The sequence below is a fragment of the Ochotona princeps genome, chromosome 4 (assembly GCF_030435755.1).
Source record: "Ochotona princeps isolate mOchPri1 chromosome 4, mOchPri1.hap1, whole genome shotgun sequence".
Classification (NCBI taxonomy): Eukaryota; Metazoa; Chordata; class Mammalia; order Lagomorpha; family Ochotonidae; genus Ochotona; species Ochotona princeps.
This window is the reverse complement of record NC_080835.1, coordinates 12,290,976-12,308,939: the sequence shown is the minus strand read 5'-3', so window position 1 is coordinate 12,308,939 and position 17,964 is coordinate 12,290,976. Positions and strand designations below refer to the sequence as shown.

General features: G+C 56.7%; 2 protein-coding genes across 3 annotated transcripts in view; one reads left to right on the top strand and one right to left on the bottom strand.

Moving 5' to 3' along the window:
- Nucleotides 1-682: 682 nt before the first annotated feature.
- On the bottom strand, nt 683-10,912 carry SSRP1 (structure specific recognition protein 1). Of its 2 annotated transcripts, none has more exons than XM_058663017.1 (17): nt 10,751-10,912; nt 10,158-10,344; nt 9,537-9,722; nt 7,843-7,948; nt 7,457-7,647; nt 7,118-7,348; nt 6,885-6,988; nt 6,642-6,770; nt 6,180-6,401; nt 5,368-5,440; nt 4,783-4,921; nt 4,584-4,629; nt 3,224-3,353; nt 2,742-2,912; nt 2,453-2,541; nt 1,481-1,673; nt 683-1,111 (listed from the first exon to the last, which is right to left on the bottom strand). In XM_058663017.1, the coding sequence occupies exons 2-17, from the start codon at nt 10,209-10,211 to the stop codon at nt 1,040-1,042; spliced, it is 2,136 nt and encodes a 711-aa protein (XP_058519000.1). In that variant the 5' UTR covers nt 10,212-10,344; nt 10,751-10,912; the 3' UTR covers nt 683-1,039. The 2 variants fall into 2 exon arrangements, with proteins under 2 accessions (XP_058519000.1, XP_058519001.1); XM_058663018.1 differs by having other exon boundaries at nt 1,490-1,673.
- A 1,239-nt stretch (nt 10,913-12,151) lies between these two features.
- P2RX3 (purinergic receptor P2X 3) overlaps nt 12,152-17,964 on the top strand; it is a 28,153-nt gene continuing 22,340 nt past the window's right edge. Inside the window, exon 1 of the mRNA XM_004585300.4 lies at nt 12,152-12,794. Coding sequence (XP_004585357.1) covers nt 12,676-12,794 — 119 coding nt within the window. The 5' untranslated portion in view covers nt 12,152-12,675. The remainder of the gene's footprint in view (nt 12,795-17,964) is intronic.

Genomic DNA, 17,964 nt, shown 5'->3' with positions numbered 1-17,964 from the left:
CGGCCTAGGGACGGTCCCGGCAGGGCTTCAGCAGCCAGGAGAGCCACGTCGGACGGCTTCCTGTTCCAGCCACCCGAGTCCCGAGGACACACGCGACGTGGCGGCCCCACGTGTCTCAGCTCAGTGGAGGCCGGCGCCAGCCCAGCCGAGGGGCGGCCCTCCTGCCCTGAGGGCGCCCGGCATCTCCTTGTAGGCCTTTTCCGCTCTAACTTCTTTCCAGCACTAACGTCGTGTCGTGTGGTTCCGCCCTCTACTCCCGGAAGAGCTGCACACACACACACACACACACACACACACACACACACACACTCACTCATTCCCGGTCCTCCTCCTGGCTCCGGCTCGGGTTCCCATCCTCCCCCAGTCCCGTCAGGAGAGTCGATCCTGATTGTGTTAGCCGGAGCCTTGGAAGACCCTTGACTCATAGGTGATGAAGAATGGAGCCAGGAGCCGCCTGCCTAATGGAGTGGAACTGTGAGAGAGACTTCCTAATCAGATCAGCTCTCATTTCTAGCCTCTCAGGTGGCCCGTCCCGGCACAAGGGGCTGAAAACCAACGCCGGTCCATCCGGGAACAGAGCGGGATGGACCCGGAGACCCACTTCCCGGCCGGCCTCGCTGGAGCACTCAACAGGCGGAGGGGGAGTGACTCAACGGGGCTGCAGAGAAGGCAGGAGGAGGCGTTGTCCAAAGTCAGTTCCCTTTATTAAATGTTGATTTTTCTCGGACCAGAAATACAAAATAAAGGTAGAAACAGACCCCAGGTAGGAGCTTCGGGCCTGACTTCCCATGACTCCCGCTACGGCGATTTGATAAGGACCAGAAAGAGCTACATCCCTAAGGCCGGGGAAAGGAGGACAGAGATGTGGGTCCAGTGTGCCGGCCCCCCCACCCTATCTGTCCCCCAGCTGTAAGGGAGCCATCCTGTGAGGCAGCAGCACTCCTCCCCAGGAAAGAGTCCCGGGAGCAGAGCTGGGACGGAGACCCGGTGGGGCGCTGGGGCTGTGGCAGGGCAAGCGCAGGAGCAGACAGTCTCCTCTTCACTCATCGGATCCCGACCCCGAGTCCTCAGAGCTGGGCGGGGTAGTGGCTGCCTCCTCTTCCTCGGAGTCCTGAAAACCAGAGGTCTCTTTCAGGAAACAGTGGTAGCCCAGCCACCCGGAGCCTCTGCGTGGCTGGCAGCTGCCTCTACCACCTTGGAGTGCCTCCCACCCACTGCGCATCACTCCAACCCAAACACTCCCTCAGTACTGATGTGCCCCCATTCCTATTCTACCTCACTCAGCCCCCCAACTCACCTGCCCTTGCCCTCCCTGGCCCCCAACACTCACCTGCCCTCATGCTCGCTGCCCCACCCAGCGCTCACCTGTCCGCTCCCAATCCCCCCCACACACCTGCCCTCGCCCTCCCCACCCAGCAGCACCTGCCCGCTCCCAATCCCCCCACACACACCTGCCCTCGCCCTCCCCACCCAGCAGCACCTGCCCTACCTCACTCCGCCTCCTCTTCTTTTTGCTCTTGTTCTCGCCCGAGGAGCTCTCGTCACTGGACACAAACTCCTTGCTTTTGAAGCTCTCACTCAGTTGCCGCGTTGATGACTTGGATGATGAGCCCCTAGAGGGGGTGGATTTCTTTTCCATCTTGGCCTTGACTTTCTTCTTCTTTGACTTGTCTCTGTAGCAGCAAGAGGCAAAGGGAGCTGAGCCTCTCCCTGTCAACACCCAGGCCAGACCTCGCCCAGCTTTCAGCAGGTCTGTCCCAATCCCAGCCACACAGCCCATTTGGCTCCGAAGGTAAATGGCTGGCCCTGTTGGCCCCAGAATAGTCACAGCCTGAGGCACATCGTAGGCCAAACTTATTTCACATTTCTTGCTTTTTCGCTAAAAATCCGGAGCTGGCTCTGTGGCATAGTAAGCGAAGCCTCTCCCTGCAGCACCAACCTCATAAGGCTGCTCGTTCATGTCCCGGACACTCCACTTCCCATCTAGCTCCCTTCATGGCCTGGGGAAGCAGTGCAGGATGGCCCGATGGCCCAAGTACTTGGGACTCTGCACTCATGTGGGAGACCAGCAGACGCTCCTGGCTTTGGATTGGCTCAGCTCTGGCCACTGCAGCCACTTGGAGAGTGAACCAATAGGTGGAATATCTCCTTTGTTTAAATCTGCCTTTCAAATAAAACTGAAATCTTAAAAAAAAAAAAAGTTCTGGTGATTTTCTCAAGATTCTCCATTAACAATTTTTCACTCCCATTATCTCCAAGTACAGCTGGCCCTCTGCTAAAGTAAGCCATGTGGATCCAGTGATTCGGATTCCCCTTCGAGCAACGGCCTCACACAGGACCAAGAAGCATGGCCCAGATGCCGTCAGAACTCCATCAACACCTCAACTCCCAACTTCACCCCAAAAAGGAAAAACAAAGGGCAGTCTCTGGCCGCTTTGTTTGTGATGCTCACCTCTTAGAGGACTCGCCGCGGCCCCCTTCATACTCTTTCATGGCTTTTTCGTATTCCCTCCTGGCATCCTCAGCCTTGCGGTCCCACTCCTGATTCACACACCGGGTGAGAGAGGGAGAGGGAAATCAACAGCCTCTCTGACGCAGGCAAAAACCCACACAGGAAGCTCTAGCATGGCATACGTGCCCCTCTGCTACAAGACCTGCCACCCCAACAGAGTCCGTCTCGCCAGCCAGGGGAGCTCCCTGCCTGCCCCTGCCCTCCACTCCTGCTCTCGGCCGCCACCCACCTCTTTCTTCTCTTTGGACATTCCTTTCCAGATCTCGCCCGCCTTCTTGGACAAATCTGTGATGCTGATGCCGGGATGGTCCGACTTGATCTTCTCCCGGCTAGCATTGAGCCACAGCATGTATGCAGACATGGGCCTCTTGGGGGCATTGGGGTCTTTGCCCTTCTTCACCTACACAGGAAGGAGCCCAGGGGTCTTCAACCATCTGTATCCCGCATGGCCGCTATTCTCCCGGTTAGTCAGATCCCGTGACTTAGGGGTGTGGGCAGGACCAGGCCAGCCTGCAGAAATCATGCCTTCATTCCCTCCACACCCAGGGCTCGCCAGGCACCCCCCAAGCAGAAGCCAGCCTATCTCCTATTTCAGATCTTGCAGAAGCTGATTATCTCAGGACCAGAGACAAAACTTTCCACAAGAAGCCCACACAGCCACAGTCGCTGGCTCTGGGGAGCAGCACCCCTCCCGCCTGGGGCAGCCTTCACCTCCACAGGCTTCTTGCGACTCTTGCGATCCTTGGCCATCTTGGCTCTCTTGAGCTGTTTCCGCTTCTTTTCATCCCGGTCGCTGTCTCCCTCGTTGCTGGAGGAGCTGGCAGAAGCATTGCTGTCAAACCTGGCAGAGAATGGGACTTGGACTCAGGAAAACAAATGCAAGATCACCTGCCCAGAAAGCAGCCAGCGGGTAGGGTAGAGTGGCCCGGGGTGGGGTGGACCAGAGGCCCCTTGGCCAGTCCCCCCTTGCTAAGGTGGCTTCTACCACCACCACCCCCACCAGTCATTCCGTGGAAAACAAGGAGCCCCTGGGCCTCCACCACCCTCCCTCCTCCTTTCTCATGGCCTGGCCCAGGTCCTGTTTCAGCCCCTGTGCCCAACGACAGTTCTCACTCCTGCCTCCAAGTCCACCTCACCACAATCTCATGTTTTCTGATGAAGAGACTGTTACTAACAAAAGTGGTGGAAATCAACGTTAGCACAGCCCCATCATCCTGCTCCATACATGTGACTCGCCGCAGAAAGCGGCAGTCAGCTTGCCCCACAAGCTGCCGATGGTCTTCAAGTCACCGTCACAAGGCCTTGCTTGGGACCCTTTGCAAGCAGGTGGCAAGCAGCAAGCACTAGCAGGCTCCTGTTGCAGGGAACTTGCTATCCAACACTCACTCAATCCTTCTGGATTAAGAGAGCACCAATTTTTCATTGGGCACCACTGGCCAGTCTTTGGGTGTGTGGCTTTGCTCCAGCCCACGTGCATACCTTTCGACTCACTCCCAGGAAGAGGAAGACCATCACGCTGGTCACTAGGCTGCCACTGGAAGAGGCAGTCCCTCTGGGTGTTAAGCCAGTAGGATTAAGCCCACCCGGGCACCTCAGGGGGCAAGCCTACAGAACTAAGGAAAACACAACTACTAAAGGATCTCCCCCCTACAACTTGTGAGCACCTAAACTGATCAGTGCCTGAAACTCCCCAGCTCTGTGAGCTTTCAGAAGTCCCCACAGTTGAGCGACCCTCCTGACCAAGCCGGCATAGGCCATGGCTGCCATTTCTAGGACAGGAAGCTGGAATCAAGGTCTTACCCAAACCCTCCCAGGGAACAAACGGGAAGCACCAGTCCTCATTCCTCTTCTCTCTCTCCCCCACTGGGCCTCTCTGGCTTCTACACATGCCTTGCACTTACAAAACCCTGCACAATTCTAAACCATTGCCACCTGTCACCTCCTTGGAGATCACTCTCCCACTCCTGGGGCAATGACTAACACCAGGATCTGAGAAATGTACAGAGGCCTTGTGGTTTTTGTCAGCTGGGAAGCTCCCATCTCACCCCCGGAAAGCACAACCAGAACTCACTCCTCTGCCACATCTTCCTCTTCTTCGCCCGGGTTGAAAGATTCATCTGAAAAAGGCACAGAGGGCGCGTGAGCTTCTGCTCCGATGAAAATCCCACCCTCCCCTCCACCCAGACCCCCGGCTCTGGCCCCAGGGAGGACAGCTGGGGTCCAGCCTGCCCCCCAGCCTGGGCCCCAGCACAGAGGCCGGCCCTCCCCACCGGTTTCTTCTCCGGAGTCATCACTGCTGTCGTTGGCGTTCTCCTCCCGGATCTTGCCCTCCTCCTTCATCCTCTCCAGGTAGGCGTCGTGCTGGTCTTCGTCCGAGTCCGCATACTCGTCATAGCTTGGGTTCATGCCCTGTCCAGAGGTGATGCGTGTGAGGCCCAACCTGCCCTTCAGCCGGACACCCCACACACTCACAGCACGCCCCCATGCCTGTGAGATCAGAAGCAGCTCCCAGGAGGTCCCAGGGCTGCTCTGTCCACACACACACACACACCCCATACACAGCCAAGGAGCAGGGCCTACTGCACCCATGGACTCTACTTCCTGGCGACTGGGTTAGTCCAAGCCCCTCCCTCTCCCAGCCCCACAGGGGGTTTCTGAGGGGCTGCACAGGCTGATGGTCATGCAGAGGAAACCTGCATCAGGAGGGGAAGGGGTCACACGCACCTCTTTTTTCTACAAGGGTAAGAAAAAAAGACAGAGTGACAAAGAAGCCAAAGAGAGAGTAAAAAAAAAAAGTCTCCCCTTTCTCTCTGCAGAAAGAACAGGAGCCTGCCGTCCTTCCCACCCGCAAATACCTCTTTCAAGCCTCGGTTTTTGATGTTGAGCTTCTTTGCATTGACAAAATCAAACAGCTTCCCGTACTCCTCCCTGTCAGGGGAGAGGCACCATGTCAACGGCCAGCCAAGGCAGGACAACACTGAGTGGGGCTGAACCATAGTCAGACACGCAGAAGCCGGCCTGGATTGCAGCCTGGACTGGCGGCCCAACAGCTGCCAGCCCCCTCCGAGGCCAGGGGACCCTGAAGGAGGGCATGGCTCAAATCAGAGGAACTCTAGAAGGCAAAGACAGGGGGAGGACCCCTGTTTAGCAGACATACACATGCAGCAGGGGCAGGATGCTGGGGGAGGGCGCCTTCCCCCCTTTCCCTGGCCTGCATTCCAACACGCTTCAGCAGCTGGTTATTAGGATTAAACACGAAGACGTTTGTAAAACGTTTAGCTCATGACGAGCACTCTAAACATTAGCTGCTGTTCTCAGCCACAGCTCATTCCGGGAAGGAAACAGCGTTTCCATCACAGGCAGTGTTGCAGAAGCAGAGCTGGCACCAACCGCACACAGCTTTCACAGACGAGAGGACAGACAGAAAGCAACGGAGAGCCTTCCGGAAGCTGAGGAGCGAACCTCAGTGAAGCCGAAGGAAGAATCACAGACCCAGAGAGGGCCCAAGAGGGCCCCAGACCACGCCGGGCTTCACAGTTGAGGCTGGCGGGCGTGCGCGCACGCGCACACACACAAGATTGGGACACACACACACACACACACACACAGGTCTCCACGTCGAAGCTGGAACCCACGCACGCACGCACGCACGCACAGAACCTCTCACCTCTCAATGCTGCTGAAGGTGTACTGAGTGCCCTGCTTGGTCTCGATCTCAAAGTCAAACGAACGAGTGGTGGTGGTGCCACGAGCAAAGTTGACGAAGGAAATCTCATCGAAGCGGATGTGCACGGGGGGCTTGTGCACGTAGATGAAGCCCCGCTCCAGGGGGTACAGCAGTCCAGAGCTCGCCTTGTAGGAGCAAGTGATACACTGGGCCCCGGAGTGCCTAGGGGAAGGGGCAGGGAGCCGGGTCAGTGCCAACCTCAGCTACACCAAGGGGCCCACTGGGCAGGCAGCAACACACATGCGCCCAGGGCCTCTCAGCCCAGCAAGCCTCACTCGGCTGCTCTGACAGGGATGCCAGCCACTGTCAGGACATGCGATGGGAGCCTCTGTGAGAGGGAGTACTTCCCATTGCTGGGCAGGCCAGGACCCGGCTCACCAGGACCCGGGCTCACACGCTCACCCCTGGAAATTGCCTGGCACCGTGATCTTGCGGTTCACCAGTGCTTTCATGACCCGGCTGACCATCTCGTAGAGCGATCCAGACATGTTCTTGGTGAGCCGCCCCTCGAAGCGCTTCTCTACCTCCTCCCTACAAACACAGCAAGGCGACGTCACCGGCATGACGTCACTGGCTTCTACTGGCACATCTGCCTCCGGCCTGCAACAAAAGCATTGTAGGAAACGACTCCAGGGAGACACTCACTCGTTCATGTTCAGAGTCAGGGAGATGTCCTCGTCCTTGGAGAAGAGGAGGATGAGGAAGTGGTAACGGGTTTGGCCCTGCTTGATGGGAGGGTCCAGGCTGATCTGGAAAGGGAAAGCGAGCAGCCAGGGCTGAGCGGGAGGCGGTGTCCCCCAGGGACCCACAAGAGACCAGCACAGCTTGAAGGCCTCAGGCCACCTGCGTCGCCCACCCCAGGGGAGGTTTCCGCTCACCACAAAGAACATCTGGCGCTGATCCTTGTGGGGCAGCAAGAAGAGACGCAGCACCGTGGTGTAGGGGATCTTGTAGTCAAAGGTCTTGCCGTGCAGGTGCAGGAAGGTGGGATAGATCCGGATGTCATAACGACCACGGGGCGTCAGACACTGCAGCTCCCGGAAGATGCAGATGGCATCTCCGGTGGCCTGGATCACGTCCGCCTTCGACAGCACGTTCTGGGCAAAGGCCTGCAGAGGCACGTGCTGTTAACCACGCCACGGGCCACTGCTTGTGGGCCAGCATCCCTTGCCCCACCCACCTGCTGGGAGGCACCATCTGCACCGGGGAGCCCTCACCTCCACAGGGTCCACGCCGTCCTCCTGCGTGGGAGGGACGTAGAAGCGGACCTCCATGAGAGACACCTCGGCGTCGTCATTCTGGTGGAACTCGAGCGTCACCTCATTCTTGCCTGTGGTGCACTGGGACACGTTGCTGAGTGGGATCTCGAAGACCGGCTGGTCACCGATGTCAAAGGAAAGGAGCTGCCCTGGGAGCAAAGGGTTTGTCCGGCCACAGTGCCTTCCAAAGGGCCCTGAGGACAGGGGCCTGCGGCTGCCAGTTCACACTGCCACCACCTGCTCCCCAGGCACAAACCAGAGACGGGGCGCAAGCAAGCGAGCAAGAACGGCCTCAACCCTTCATCCTTCCTGCCCCCCAAAGCTCCACCTCCCCCAGAACTCACCACCAAACTTCACGGTGCCCCAGTTCCAGCCCTTCACACACAGGTCCTTCTCCATCAACTCCAGGCGATAATGAGTTTTAAAGAAATCAGAGAGCTTCTCGAACTCCTGTGAAGTTTAGAAGGGAGAAACGCGCAATCCCAGTGAATGGCAGTGGCCTTACGCCAGTCATGCACATCATGAGAAACTGCCCCCAATGTCACCTCTATGAAAAACCCATGCTGATATCGTGCTAGAATTATAGAGTCAGACCACCTGAAAAACAGCCAGGTTCAGCGAAAACGTGCCTCAATGCTATAAACTGCTAAATACTAAAATTAAAATAGGCATGAGACAGCTGAATAGCAATCTAAGCCATTTTAAGGTGTATAGAACATGGTTGAATGTAAACCAAAATTGAATGTCTATGAAGAAGTCACAGGTTGTGGTTGAGAACCTGCATTTTCCTATTAACATATCGGTTAATCAATACCATGTCAATTAATGCCACAATGTTGTAAATGGTTGGAAATATTATGTTGGGGCTTTTAATTGATTAGGATGATACTCTGCCGGCTCTACCTTCAGACCAGAGATGGTCTCACCAAGAAACCATTGAACTTACCAGGACAATAAGATGCTGGACTTTATGCTTGGTAAATACCTCCAATGAAAGAATGTCAACTGAATTTGAACTATGGAAATGCAACAAGGTGGAGCAATCCGCCGTGGGGGGAGGGTGTGGGGAGGGGCGGGGGGAATCCCAGTGCATAAAAAAATGTATCACATAATGCAATGTAATTAAAAAAATGAAAAGCAATAAAAATACGTTTACAAAAACAAACAAACAAAAAAAAACAAACAAAAAAAAAAAAAAAGAAAAAGAAAAACCCATGCTGGCATGACAGCTCACCCCCAAAATCGTCCACAAGAGTGTGGCGAGAGGCCACTTCTGGAATCAGACTTCAGGCAAGGGCAGGCGCAAAGCCCTGCGTGTGGGCCTCCCCATGCTCTCTGACTTCCTAACCCGTGTGTGCCACAGCTTTAATAACAAGCAGACACTGAAATCAAGTCTGTAAGTCATGCAGTTCAAAACAGAAGCACTGGGCCCGGCGACGTGGCCTAGCGGCTAAAGTCCTCGCCTTGAACGCCCCGGGATCCCATATGGGCGCCGGTTCTAATCCCGGTGGCTCCGCTTTCCATCCAGCTCCCTGCTTATGGCCTGGGAAAGCAGTCGAGGATGGCCCAAAGCTTTGGGACCCTGCACCCGCGTGGGAGACCTGGAGGAGTTTCCTGGTTCCCGGCTTCAGATTAGCGCAGTACCGGCAGTTGCACTCACTTGGGGAATGAATCATCAGACCGAAGATTTTCCTCTCTGACTCTCCTCTCTGTATATCTGACTTTGTAATAAAAATAAATAAATCTTTAAACAAAACAAAACAGAAGCACCAACCCTGAGGGAAGAGTACCAGGCTGATTCTGAACAGGAGTGCAAGCAACAAGTGGGAACCGCCCTTTCCAGCCAAATAGGGGGAGGGGATCTTCTGACACCCCCCTCACAAGAAAAGCTCCTAAGACTGTAGAACACCGAGAGCTGAACCAGTGGCTGCTCAGTGACCTCAACGACCCTGCCCAATGACAGGGCCACCAGAAGGAACTCCAACTCCACCGAGAAGATGGAAAGCGGATGCAAAGGCACAGCCTTGAGGAGCCTCACCGATTCTCGGAAGCCGTCATACTTATAGACGTGGCCGTTCTTGGTGAGCAGCTTCAGACCGTGGCCAAGAGCCACCCGGCGCCAGATGCCTTCCGTCAGTTCGCCGGCCTGGATGTTGTCCACTTTGCCCGTCTTGCTGTTCTTGAAGATGATCCCCTGGCGGCTCAACCTCAGCCGCCCGTCATTCTGTTGGGAGAAGTGACTCTTGTGTGGTGACCCGGCGGCAGCCCTGCCCAGCATTCACCCTGGTGGGGGATGGGGGATGGCAGGCTGGCCAGAGCATTCATCCAGCAACTCATGCGGCGAGGACCAGCCGGGACAGCCTGGGTCCTAGGGCTCTGGCACCCTGAACCCATCTCCCGCCAGCCCTGTTTGCCCCACTGGTAGCACCAGGGACGCAGGATTGGAGAACAAATCCAGGCCCTTCCAACCCTGAGACCCAACAACTCTTAGCACTGCCCTTGCCCGGAAGGTGGGGCAACCAGGCACATATCCCGCTGAGACTTCCTTCTGCAAGCAGCAACGTCACCAGGGCACGTGCTTGTTCATGGACATAAACTACCTCGCTCCCTTTTTCCACCTGTACTTTTTTCTTTTTTTCTTAACCCAAGCCCTTCTCACCATGGAACCTTTCACCTCCTGATACACATCGTTGAACTCCAAGGTCTCTGCCATGTTCACCTGCCCCTGGTGGCCTGGGCAGAGCCCCAGGCCTCACAAGGGAAAACTGCGATCAGCTGGGAGCCGAGGGGGGCCCCCCCCAAGACCTGGGTCGGCGTGCAGATAGACGGTCGGCAGGCTGGGGAATCTGAATGCAAGGACAGAGACAGGAAAGACAAACCCTTCACTCTGCTCGCTGATGGAGCCGGCTCCCGGCCGGGGAGCAGCGGGGGGCGATCACAGGATCTCCACTGCCTGGGCACCCCACAGGCCGGCTCGGCCGTGCTCCCGGGGGCCAGCCCGCACTTCCACCCCCACCCCGGTCGGGAGCCATGGTAACAAGAGGCTGAACCCCTGAGCCTGCCTCGAGTGCGCACATCACCTCCCCGCGCCCGAATCCGGCTCCAGGTGCCGGGTTCCATCCTGGCCCTCATGGTTCTCCCCTCCCGCTAAAATGGATTCGCCCGAGGCCCGCGGATTCGATCGCGGAACGGCCCATTGGGGAGCGTCCCACGGGGGTGAGGGAGCGGGGCCCAGGGACGACGACCACCCACCTCTTGAGGCTGCAGCTTCGCCAGGGGCCGACGCAGACGGTGGGCACTTTGAGAGGGGGGTGATGCGGGGGCTGGGGGGGCGGGGACGCGGGGAACCGGAGTTAGCTGAGAAAGCTTTTCCCGCGTGCGCGGCCCCGCGTCCCGCCACCGGAAGCCGCGCACAAGCGCATCGAGACGCCGAGCTGGCTAGAGAGTCGTGATCCGGGCTCGCCGACGAGACGGTGGCCTAGAGCGACGGCGACGTTGGAGGACCCGAGGCCAGGGTGGCTTTGAGGCGGAGTCCTACTCGGTTGAATTAGAACTTGAGGGCGTGCCGGGCTTTTTAGAAAGTGGCAGACGCCTCTTCAAGCGGAGACTGGATTTTAAAGGGAAACTGTAGTGTGGCTTTATTTTTGTCAGCTTCCCATGGTAGAGGAAGGGGAGGGGCGAGCGGTAATCGAAATAATGCCTGCCCCCTCTCTCCCGCGGAATTGTTTCTGTGAGAGCAGAAAGGAGTGTGTGGGACCAAAGGAAAAATACTTAAAAGTTACGGAGAGAAACGCTGGGACCGAGGAGCCTGTGTGTCGCCGGGAATGTCTGGCTGTCCGGCCGCCATCGATCCTTTCTGACAGGACTTTGTCAGGCGCACTCCCCGCTGGCAGTGACTGGCAAATGGCAGGCTCAAGTTCAGGTACTAGTGCCAGGTTCCCCTTCCAGCCAGAACTGATTGGAAACCACATGAGCTCACTCTCACTCTCTCTCTTTGCCAGGTGCCTCTTGCAAAAAAAAAAAAAATCAGAACAAGCTAGATCTGAGGGAGACAGTTTGAGTTTATTCACCCCAGACCTCCTTTTGGGGAGGTCCAGAGGGCTTACCCGGGGTCTCAGCGAGTTGGCAACAAAGCTGGAGAAGAGGAGTGTGCCCCCCTGGAGCCTTGTTCAGCAGCACAGCAGTGACTGTATGTCCAGAACGATGGGTCGGGTCGCATGTGTTCTGCCCGGGCACATTCATGACCCGGAGTAGCTAGCCTTGAGACTCCGCTGACTTCATTGCGCCAGGCAGATAACTCAGCCCTGGGATGAGAGCCTTCTACCACCGCTGTCCGCGTGGCGTGGTAGTGGCCACACCAACACTATCCAGCAACACTAGAAATTCATTGTAGTGGGGTCCTGTAATGAACACAGCACGCTGCTAGGATGGGAGTAAACAAGAGGAAAACCCCAGCCTTCTAAGAGAAACATAATCAATCCCACAAACGACCTGAAATCAAAAAAGAAAGAAATACAGTAACTGCTATGCCACAGGTAGAGCTTCAGCAAGAACCAACTGGTTTTAAAAATATATGACTCTTTGCTATTTATTCCTTCCCAGGAGATGGAGGAAAATATTCAAGACTCTTCCCCACCCCGAAACCCCCCCACCGCCCTTTCCCCTGGCAGGGGCTCCTCAGGCAGCTTAGGATGGGAAGGGTAGGCTGCAGGATTGGGTGGACTGAGGCAGGCACGCGTGCGTGCACTGGGGGTGTCCGTGGGGGAGGGGCACTTGCAAAGGGCTTTAGGGACCAGCCTGAAGCAGCTGGTGAGCTGGGATGAAGATGCAACTTAAGAGAGCTGGAGACTGAGTGCAGATAAAACATGAGTCCCCAAGGGCCCTTAGGCAGCTGCCTCCCAGGCAATCAGCCCGGTCTGGGAGACCCCACCCCTGCTGTGACATCACAGGGGAGTGGGGTGGAGACACATAAAAGGGGGTCCCCCGCCCTGGTCCTGGACTCTTGGCAGCCAGAGTGTCAAGAGCAGAGAATCTGGACACTGGACTGGGGTTGCCTGGCTTGCAGGAGCAGGTGCCCGCTCCTTGGAGCATCTCCGCACTGCCCCTCGGAGCCTGGGTTCCTGTGCTGAGGCCCTCCCCCTCTGCACCAAGCCAGCGCCCCTGAGCACCCTCACAGCATGAACTGCGTCTCGGACTTCTTCACCTACGAGACCACCAAGTCGGTGGTGGTGAAGAGCTGGACCATCGGCATCATCAACCGTGCGGTGCAGCTTCTCATCATCTCCTACTTTGTGGGGTGAGTCTGTGGTCCTCCCCTCCACCAGCTTTGTGGACTTCTCCTCTTAGGGGGAAACTCTGAGTGCTGCGCAACCACGTCCCAAAGGTTGGACCTGGCCCCTAGAGGAATGCCTTTGGCCGGAAAATCATGAAGAGTTGGAGAACGGCTTCTGGACACCCGTTCCAAGGAGTCAGGTCCTTGGCCTGGCCCTGCCCTCCTCTGGGAGCATTCCCAAATGACCCCGCTCTCTCCCTCACCTCCTGCCAACCTGAGAATGGCAGATCTCTCCCAATCCTTCCAGTCAACTCTAGGGTGGAGGTTGGGGTTGGGTGGGGGGAGTCTCAAAACTGCAGGAGGAGCAAGGTGAGGGTTGTTTCCTTGAAGGGGTGGATGGTGAGTGGGAGGGAGAACCCGCTCTGAGTCCTGGTGGAGGGCAGATGCTGAGAGGGCTGGACAGCAGAGAAGCCCTTGTCCTTGGAGGGTAGGACACTGAGCGCAGCTGCTGCCGGAGACAGCACGAGGAGAGCCGTCAAGGGGAAAGGTTTGCGGAGGAGAGAGGGAGCGCTCCCAAAAGGGATGGGGGGGGTCACTCCCAGAGAAACCGCCACCCCCACCCCCAGCAGACTGCATCTTGTGGGAAGGCGTGGGCCCCTGCCCCTGCCTGACCTGGCACCGCAAGGTAACTGGTAACTTGGCCAGAGCCTCTGCTTGCAGCACCCCAGGCGCAGGCGGCCCCTCCCGGCCCTGCCTCTTGGAGGCTCACACCTCTGTGCACACAAAGGGCTGTCGGTGACCGGTGACCGGGGAGGCCGGAAAAGGAGAGCTGCTCTTTCTTGTGGTCCTTTCCACGCGCTTGTGGGCACCAGGAACCTCCAGGGTTTTTCTGGCGTGTGGGTGCTTAGTCTCCTCCAGACAATGAGTCTGTGAGAGCCAGCCAGCCACAGACTGCCTGGCCTGAATGAAACCAGACAAGCGATGGAGACGCTGAGGGCGTGCGTGCTGGAGCCTGCCTGCCTGGAAGCTTCGAGTCGTGCAAAAAGTAGGAAGAGGTGATGCTTTTAAGCAATTTTGTTTTCCCCTGCACATTCTTGGCTAAAGCAAATGGACTCCGGTTTGAGGATACCGTAGCAAGGCTGTGTATCCCGAGTGGGCATAGTGCAGAAGCATTAAGGCAGGGAGTAGGGTTAACGGCCTGGAATTCCCTTCTGACACTGAAGGTTTGTGAGCTGTGAGGTTTGCCCATGGTCATTCAGAGCACGGCCAGAAGTTGGTTCATGTGCCCGAGGCTGGGACTGCTTATAGCCACGAGATGAGTGCTGGGCCAGGTGAATGCAAAAAGCTGTCTCAGCACATTCCGGGCCCAGCTGGCTGCATGGGCAGCAGGCGGAGGGTGATGGGGGTTACAGACGCCGCCAGCCCCGGCTCCCGGACGGGCTGCCCCTGCTCATGGTTCTCCAGTGCGTGGGGCTGCAAGCAAGCACGCGAGGTTCGTTGGCGTCTTGATTTCTCACCACCATTCATCTCTCAGCCTGACAGCTCCCCACAGGGCAGTACCTTCCAGTTACAGCCCCTGGGCCTGAACCCATCCATCTCTGTGCGTGTGAGCCCAGCTCCTGTGACTCCGTGAACCTGTCATCGCCCGTTCAGCAGAGACCTAGGCAGCATCCCTCCATGCCAGGCATTGTGTACGAAGCATAGAATGCTGGGCGTAAAGGAGACAGGGCTCTGCATCTTTGTGGGGCTTCCAGTGTGAGGCAAGAGACGGACATTCATTCCAGGACCTACACACACACACACATCGGGTTGTAACCGTGATGCTGAGGCACCCAGAGCTAGGAGAGCCACCGCTACCACAGGCGCAGGAGTGAAGGGAAGGGTTCTTGCTAATGTGATGTACAAGCCAGGATCTGCAAGATGGTGGGAAGCAACCTAGGGGGAAGAAAGGACGACTCAAGGCCCTGAGCCCCTTCATGCATGGAGCAAGAGCCTGGCAAAGTGGAGGGGGCATGTGGCTGGAATGAAGGGAGAAGAGGCGAAGGTGCTGTCAGGTGGGTGGGAGCGCAGTGGCCGTTCTGCAAGTCTTCTCAGGGAGCTTGCCCCCAGAAGCATTTAACTCTGTGTCTGTGTGTGAGAGAGAGAGAGAAAGGAGAGAGAGAAAGAGAAAGAGATGGAGTGGGACAGTTGGGACAGACCTGAGTTAGCAAGATCCCCCTTGGCGGCCACGCTGAGGCACTGGAGGCAGTAGGATGGGTAAGGAAGGCCTGTTCAGGGGTGATGCAGGCATCTGGAGAGAGATGCCAGCGGCTTGGACTCGACCAACCGTGGAAAGACTTTTAGCGCCGTGGGGGTGATGTCTACTAGAACTGACCTAGAGCCTGCGGGAGGCGAGCCGACCACTCCTGTGCGCATCCCAGCAGCACAGCATCTAGCCTCTACATGCTCACGCCGCCTGCAGCCCTGGCTGCGTGTCTGCCTGCGGTTGACGCTATACCTGCTCTGTGTCCTTTCCTGCCCCTGGTGCAGACAGTCCAGGGCTGACCGTGGAGGTGGGGGCAGGGCTTCCGAACATCACCCTCTATCCTGCACCCTGTGGGGAGACCTGACGAGGAAGCAGAAGGAAACCCTGCAGGTCTTGGCCAGCATTGGGCCTGAGGTTGGTTTGGGGGTCTTCCAAAGGAAGCTGCCTCCTAATAGGCAGGGGGTTTCCCAGCCCTTTGATATCCCATTCCTCAGGAATATGACTGACGGTGTTTCAAACCAGTCACAGGCCTGCTCCCTGCCTAATTCCTCCCCCTCCCAGGCCCGGTCTGTAAACTCCCCTTCTGCACAGAAGCCAACACCCCCTCCCAATATTCAGCCTCTTTACGGAGCTTATGAGTAAGTTCAATGCATAAGACAGTTAAATGGAGGCATGGTCCTGATTTAAAATTCCATCTGCCCATATCCCAACCCATCCATTGAACCACAGGGAGCACCCCAAGGCACCGGGTCAGCCAGCAGCTGACAACTGCAGTGGGTAGACCTGTGGGCAGCTCCAAGGTCACAGGTACAGAGAGAGGCATCATGCCCCTCTTAGCCCTGCTAGGAGAACAGTGAATGGAGAACACCTGTCTGGGAGCCCATCTCTGATGCCAGATAGTAGCAGGGCCTTGGACAAGGTCCTGTCCCCCTTTAGATCTTAGTCCTTGGACTTAGAGATGAGTTTAGGAATCCCTCCTCACAGGCGGTACGGGGAGAGGAGGTAATAGGTATTAGTCGCCTTGCCAGAGGCAGCGACTTAGTCATCCGTGGAAGTCATCGGTGGATTCCACAGACCCACCCCCCCTCCTACAGTGCACTCTGCCCTTCCCTCTGCCCAGTTCACACCTCTTCCCCGGGAAGACCCTTTACTCCCTGGGCACACACAGCACACATTCCTCACACGCACTCCCCAGCTTCCTTCCTGACACCCTGGGACACAGACGGGAAGGTGTTGGGACACCACTCTGGCCTCTTTGCTTCCCATCGCACCTGCCAAGGAGCTGCCACTCGACTTCCGCTCCATAAATAATAAACCAGGAATGCAAGAAAAAAAATCAGAGCAGCAGAGTCAATGCCAAGAACTGGAGGCTGAGCCCTGCCCCGTCTCCCCAGGCCAGGCCCCGGGAGACAGCGTCAGCCTCCGTGTGCTGGGAATGAGGCCTCCCCTTCCTTCCAGCTGCCCTGCTGACGTCCTCAACCCCTGCGGGGGCACTCAGTCTTCCACTTGTTACTTAGCTCAGGAGAATTCCAATGAATATGCCCTCTCCTTGCCACTGGGCCCAAGAAGGCCTTGACAGAGGAGAGGGAGGAAGGGGAGGCTACAGTGGGGTGGCTGTTAGAGGCTCAGCACAGAACAGCAGGTTTCAGACCCACCTTGGGTCTTGGGGGCGTTAACACAGTCCATTTGGCCCCTTGATTAAGTTATCTCAGGGGAGGGATCCGCCGAGCAGGCCCTGTAGGTGATATGGTGATAGCGGTCTGCTAACATCTGCAATGCTCCTGGACTTGAAGGAGGAGAGCAGAGGCCTCAGAAAATCCATCCCTCTGATGAACACTGGGCAACGTGTTCGTTCTGTGGCTAGGCACTCCGAGACTCCAGAAGGGCGTGTTTAGACTGTGGCTCCACTCAGATGAGTGTGCAACAGCAGTAGCAACAGCCGTCTCCCCTGGGAGCAGAGAGCCTGCGCAGGGTGTGTGTGTGTGTGTGTGTGTTTGGGGTTGGGGAGAGTCATGGCCTTTACTGCACAGAGCCTGGGGCCACGAGCCGGTCATGCCCATTTGGAGAACTACATGGGTGAGACTGCCATGCGAGATCTTGATGCAACCCCACCCCTCCCCAATAAAGGGAAAATGTGCTAGGGAGAGAGAGGACAGAGCCCCGCCCATCTCCACAGAGGTGCGGCACTCATAAAGGCATTTCACGAGCAAGTGAGTAACTCCTAATGGTGCATCCATCAGAAGGGCTGCCGCTGCAAATAAGGCAGCAGCCGTAAACCAGGTAACAGGCCTGGAACCATTTGCCAGGGTCTCCCATGCCTCCCGTCAGTCCACCCTTCCCCCATGCTGACCCAAGGAAGCATGTGCACGCAAGACAGCGACAGACACCACCAAAAAATGACATGAGACAATAGCTTGTGATAACCATGGGACAGCGTATCTGTATTTTGACACATTCACCTTGCACCCAATAAATACATATAAGGATTACTTGTCCATCAAAAATCAAAATTTAAAAAGTAAGCATGGGCCCGGCATGATAACCTAGCAGCTAAAGTCCTTGCTTTGAATGTGCCAGGATCCCATATGGGCACCAGTTCTGGTCCTGGTGGCCCCACTTCCCATCCAGCTCCCTGCTTGTGGCCTGGGAAAGCGGTTGAGGATGGCCCAAAGCCTTGGGACCCTACACCCACGTGGGAGACCTGGAAGAGCTCCTGGCTCCTGGCTTCAGATTGGCTCAGCTCCAGCTGTTGCAGCTCACTTGGGGAGTGAACCATCGGACGGAAGATCTTCCTGTCTCTCCTGCTGTCCATTTATCTGACTTCGCAATAAAAATCATAATAAATAAATTTTTTTTATTTTTATTGGAAAGATGGATTGGAAAGATGGATATACAGAGAGGAGGAGAGACAGAGGAAGATCTTCCGTCTGATGGTTCACTCCCCAAGTG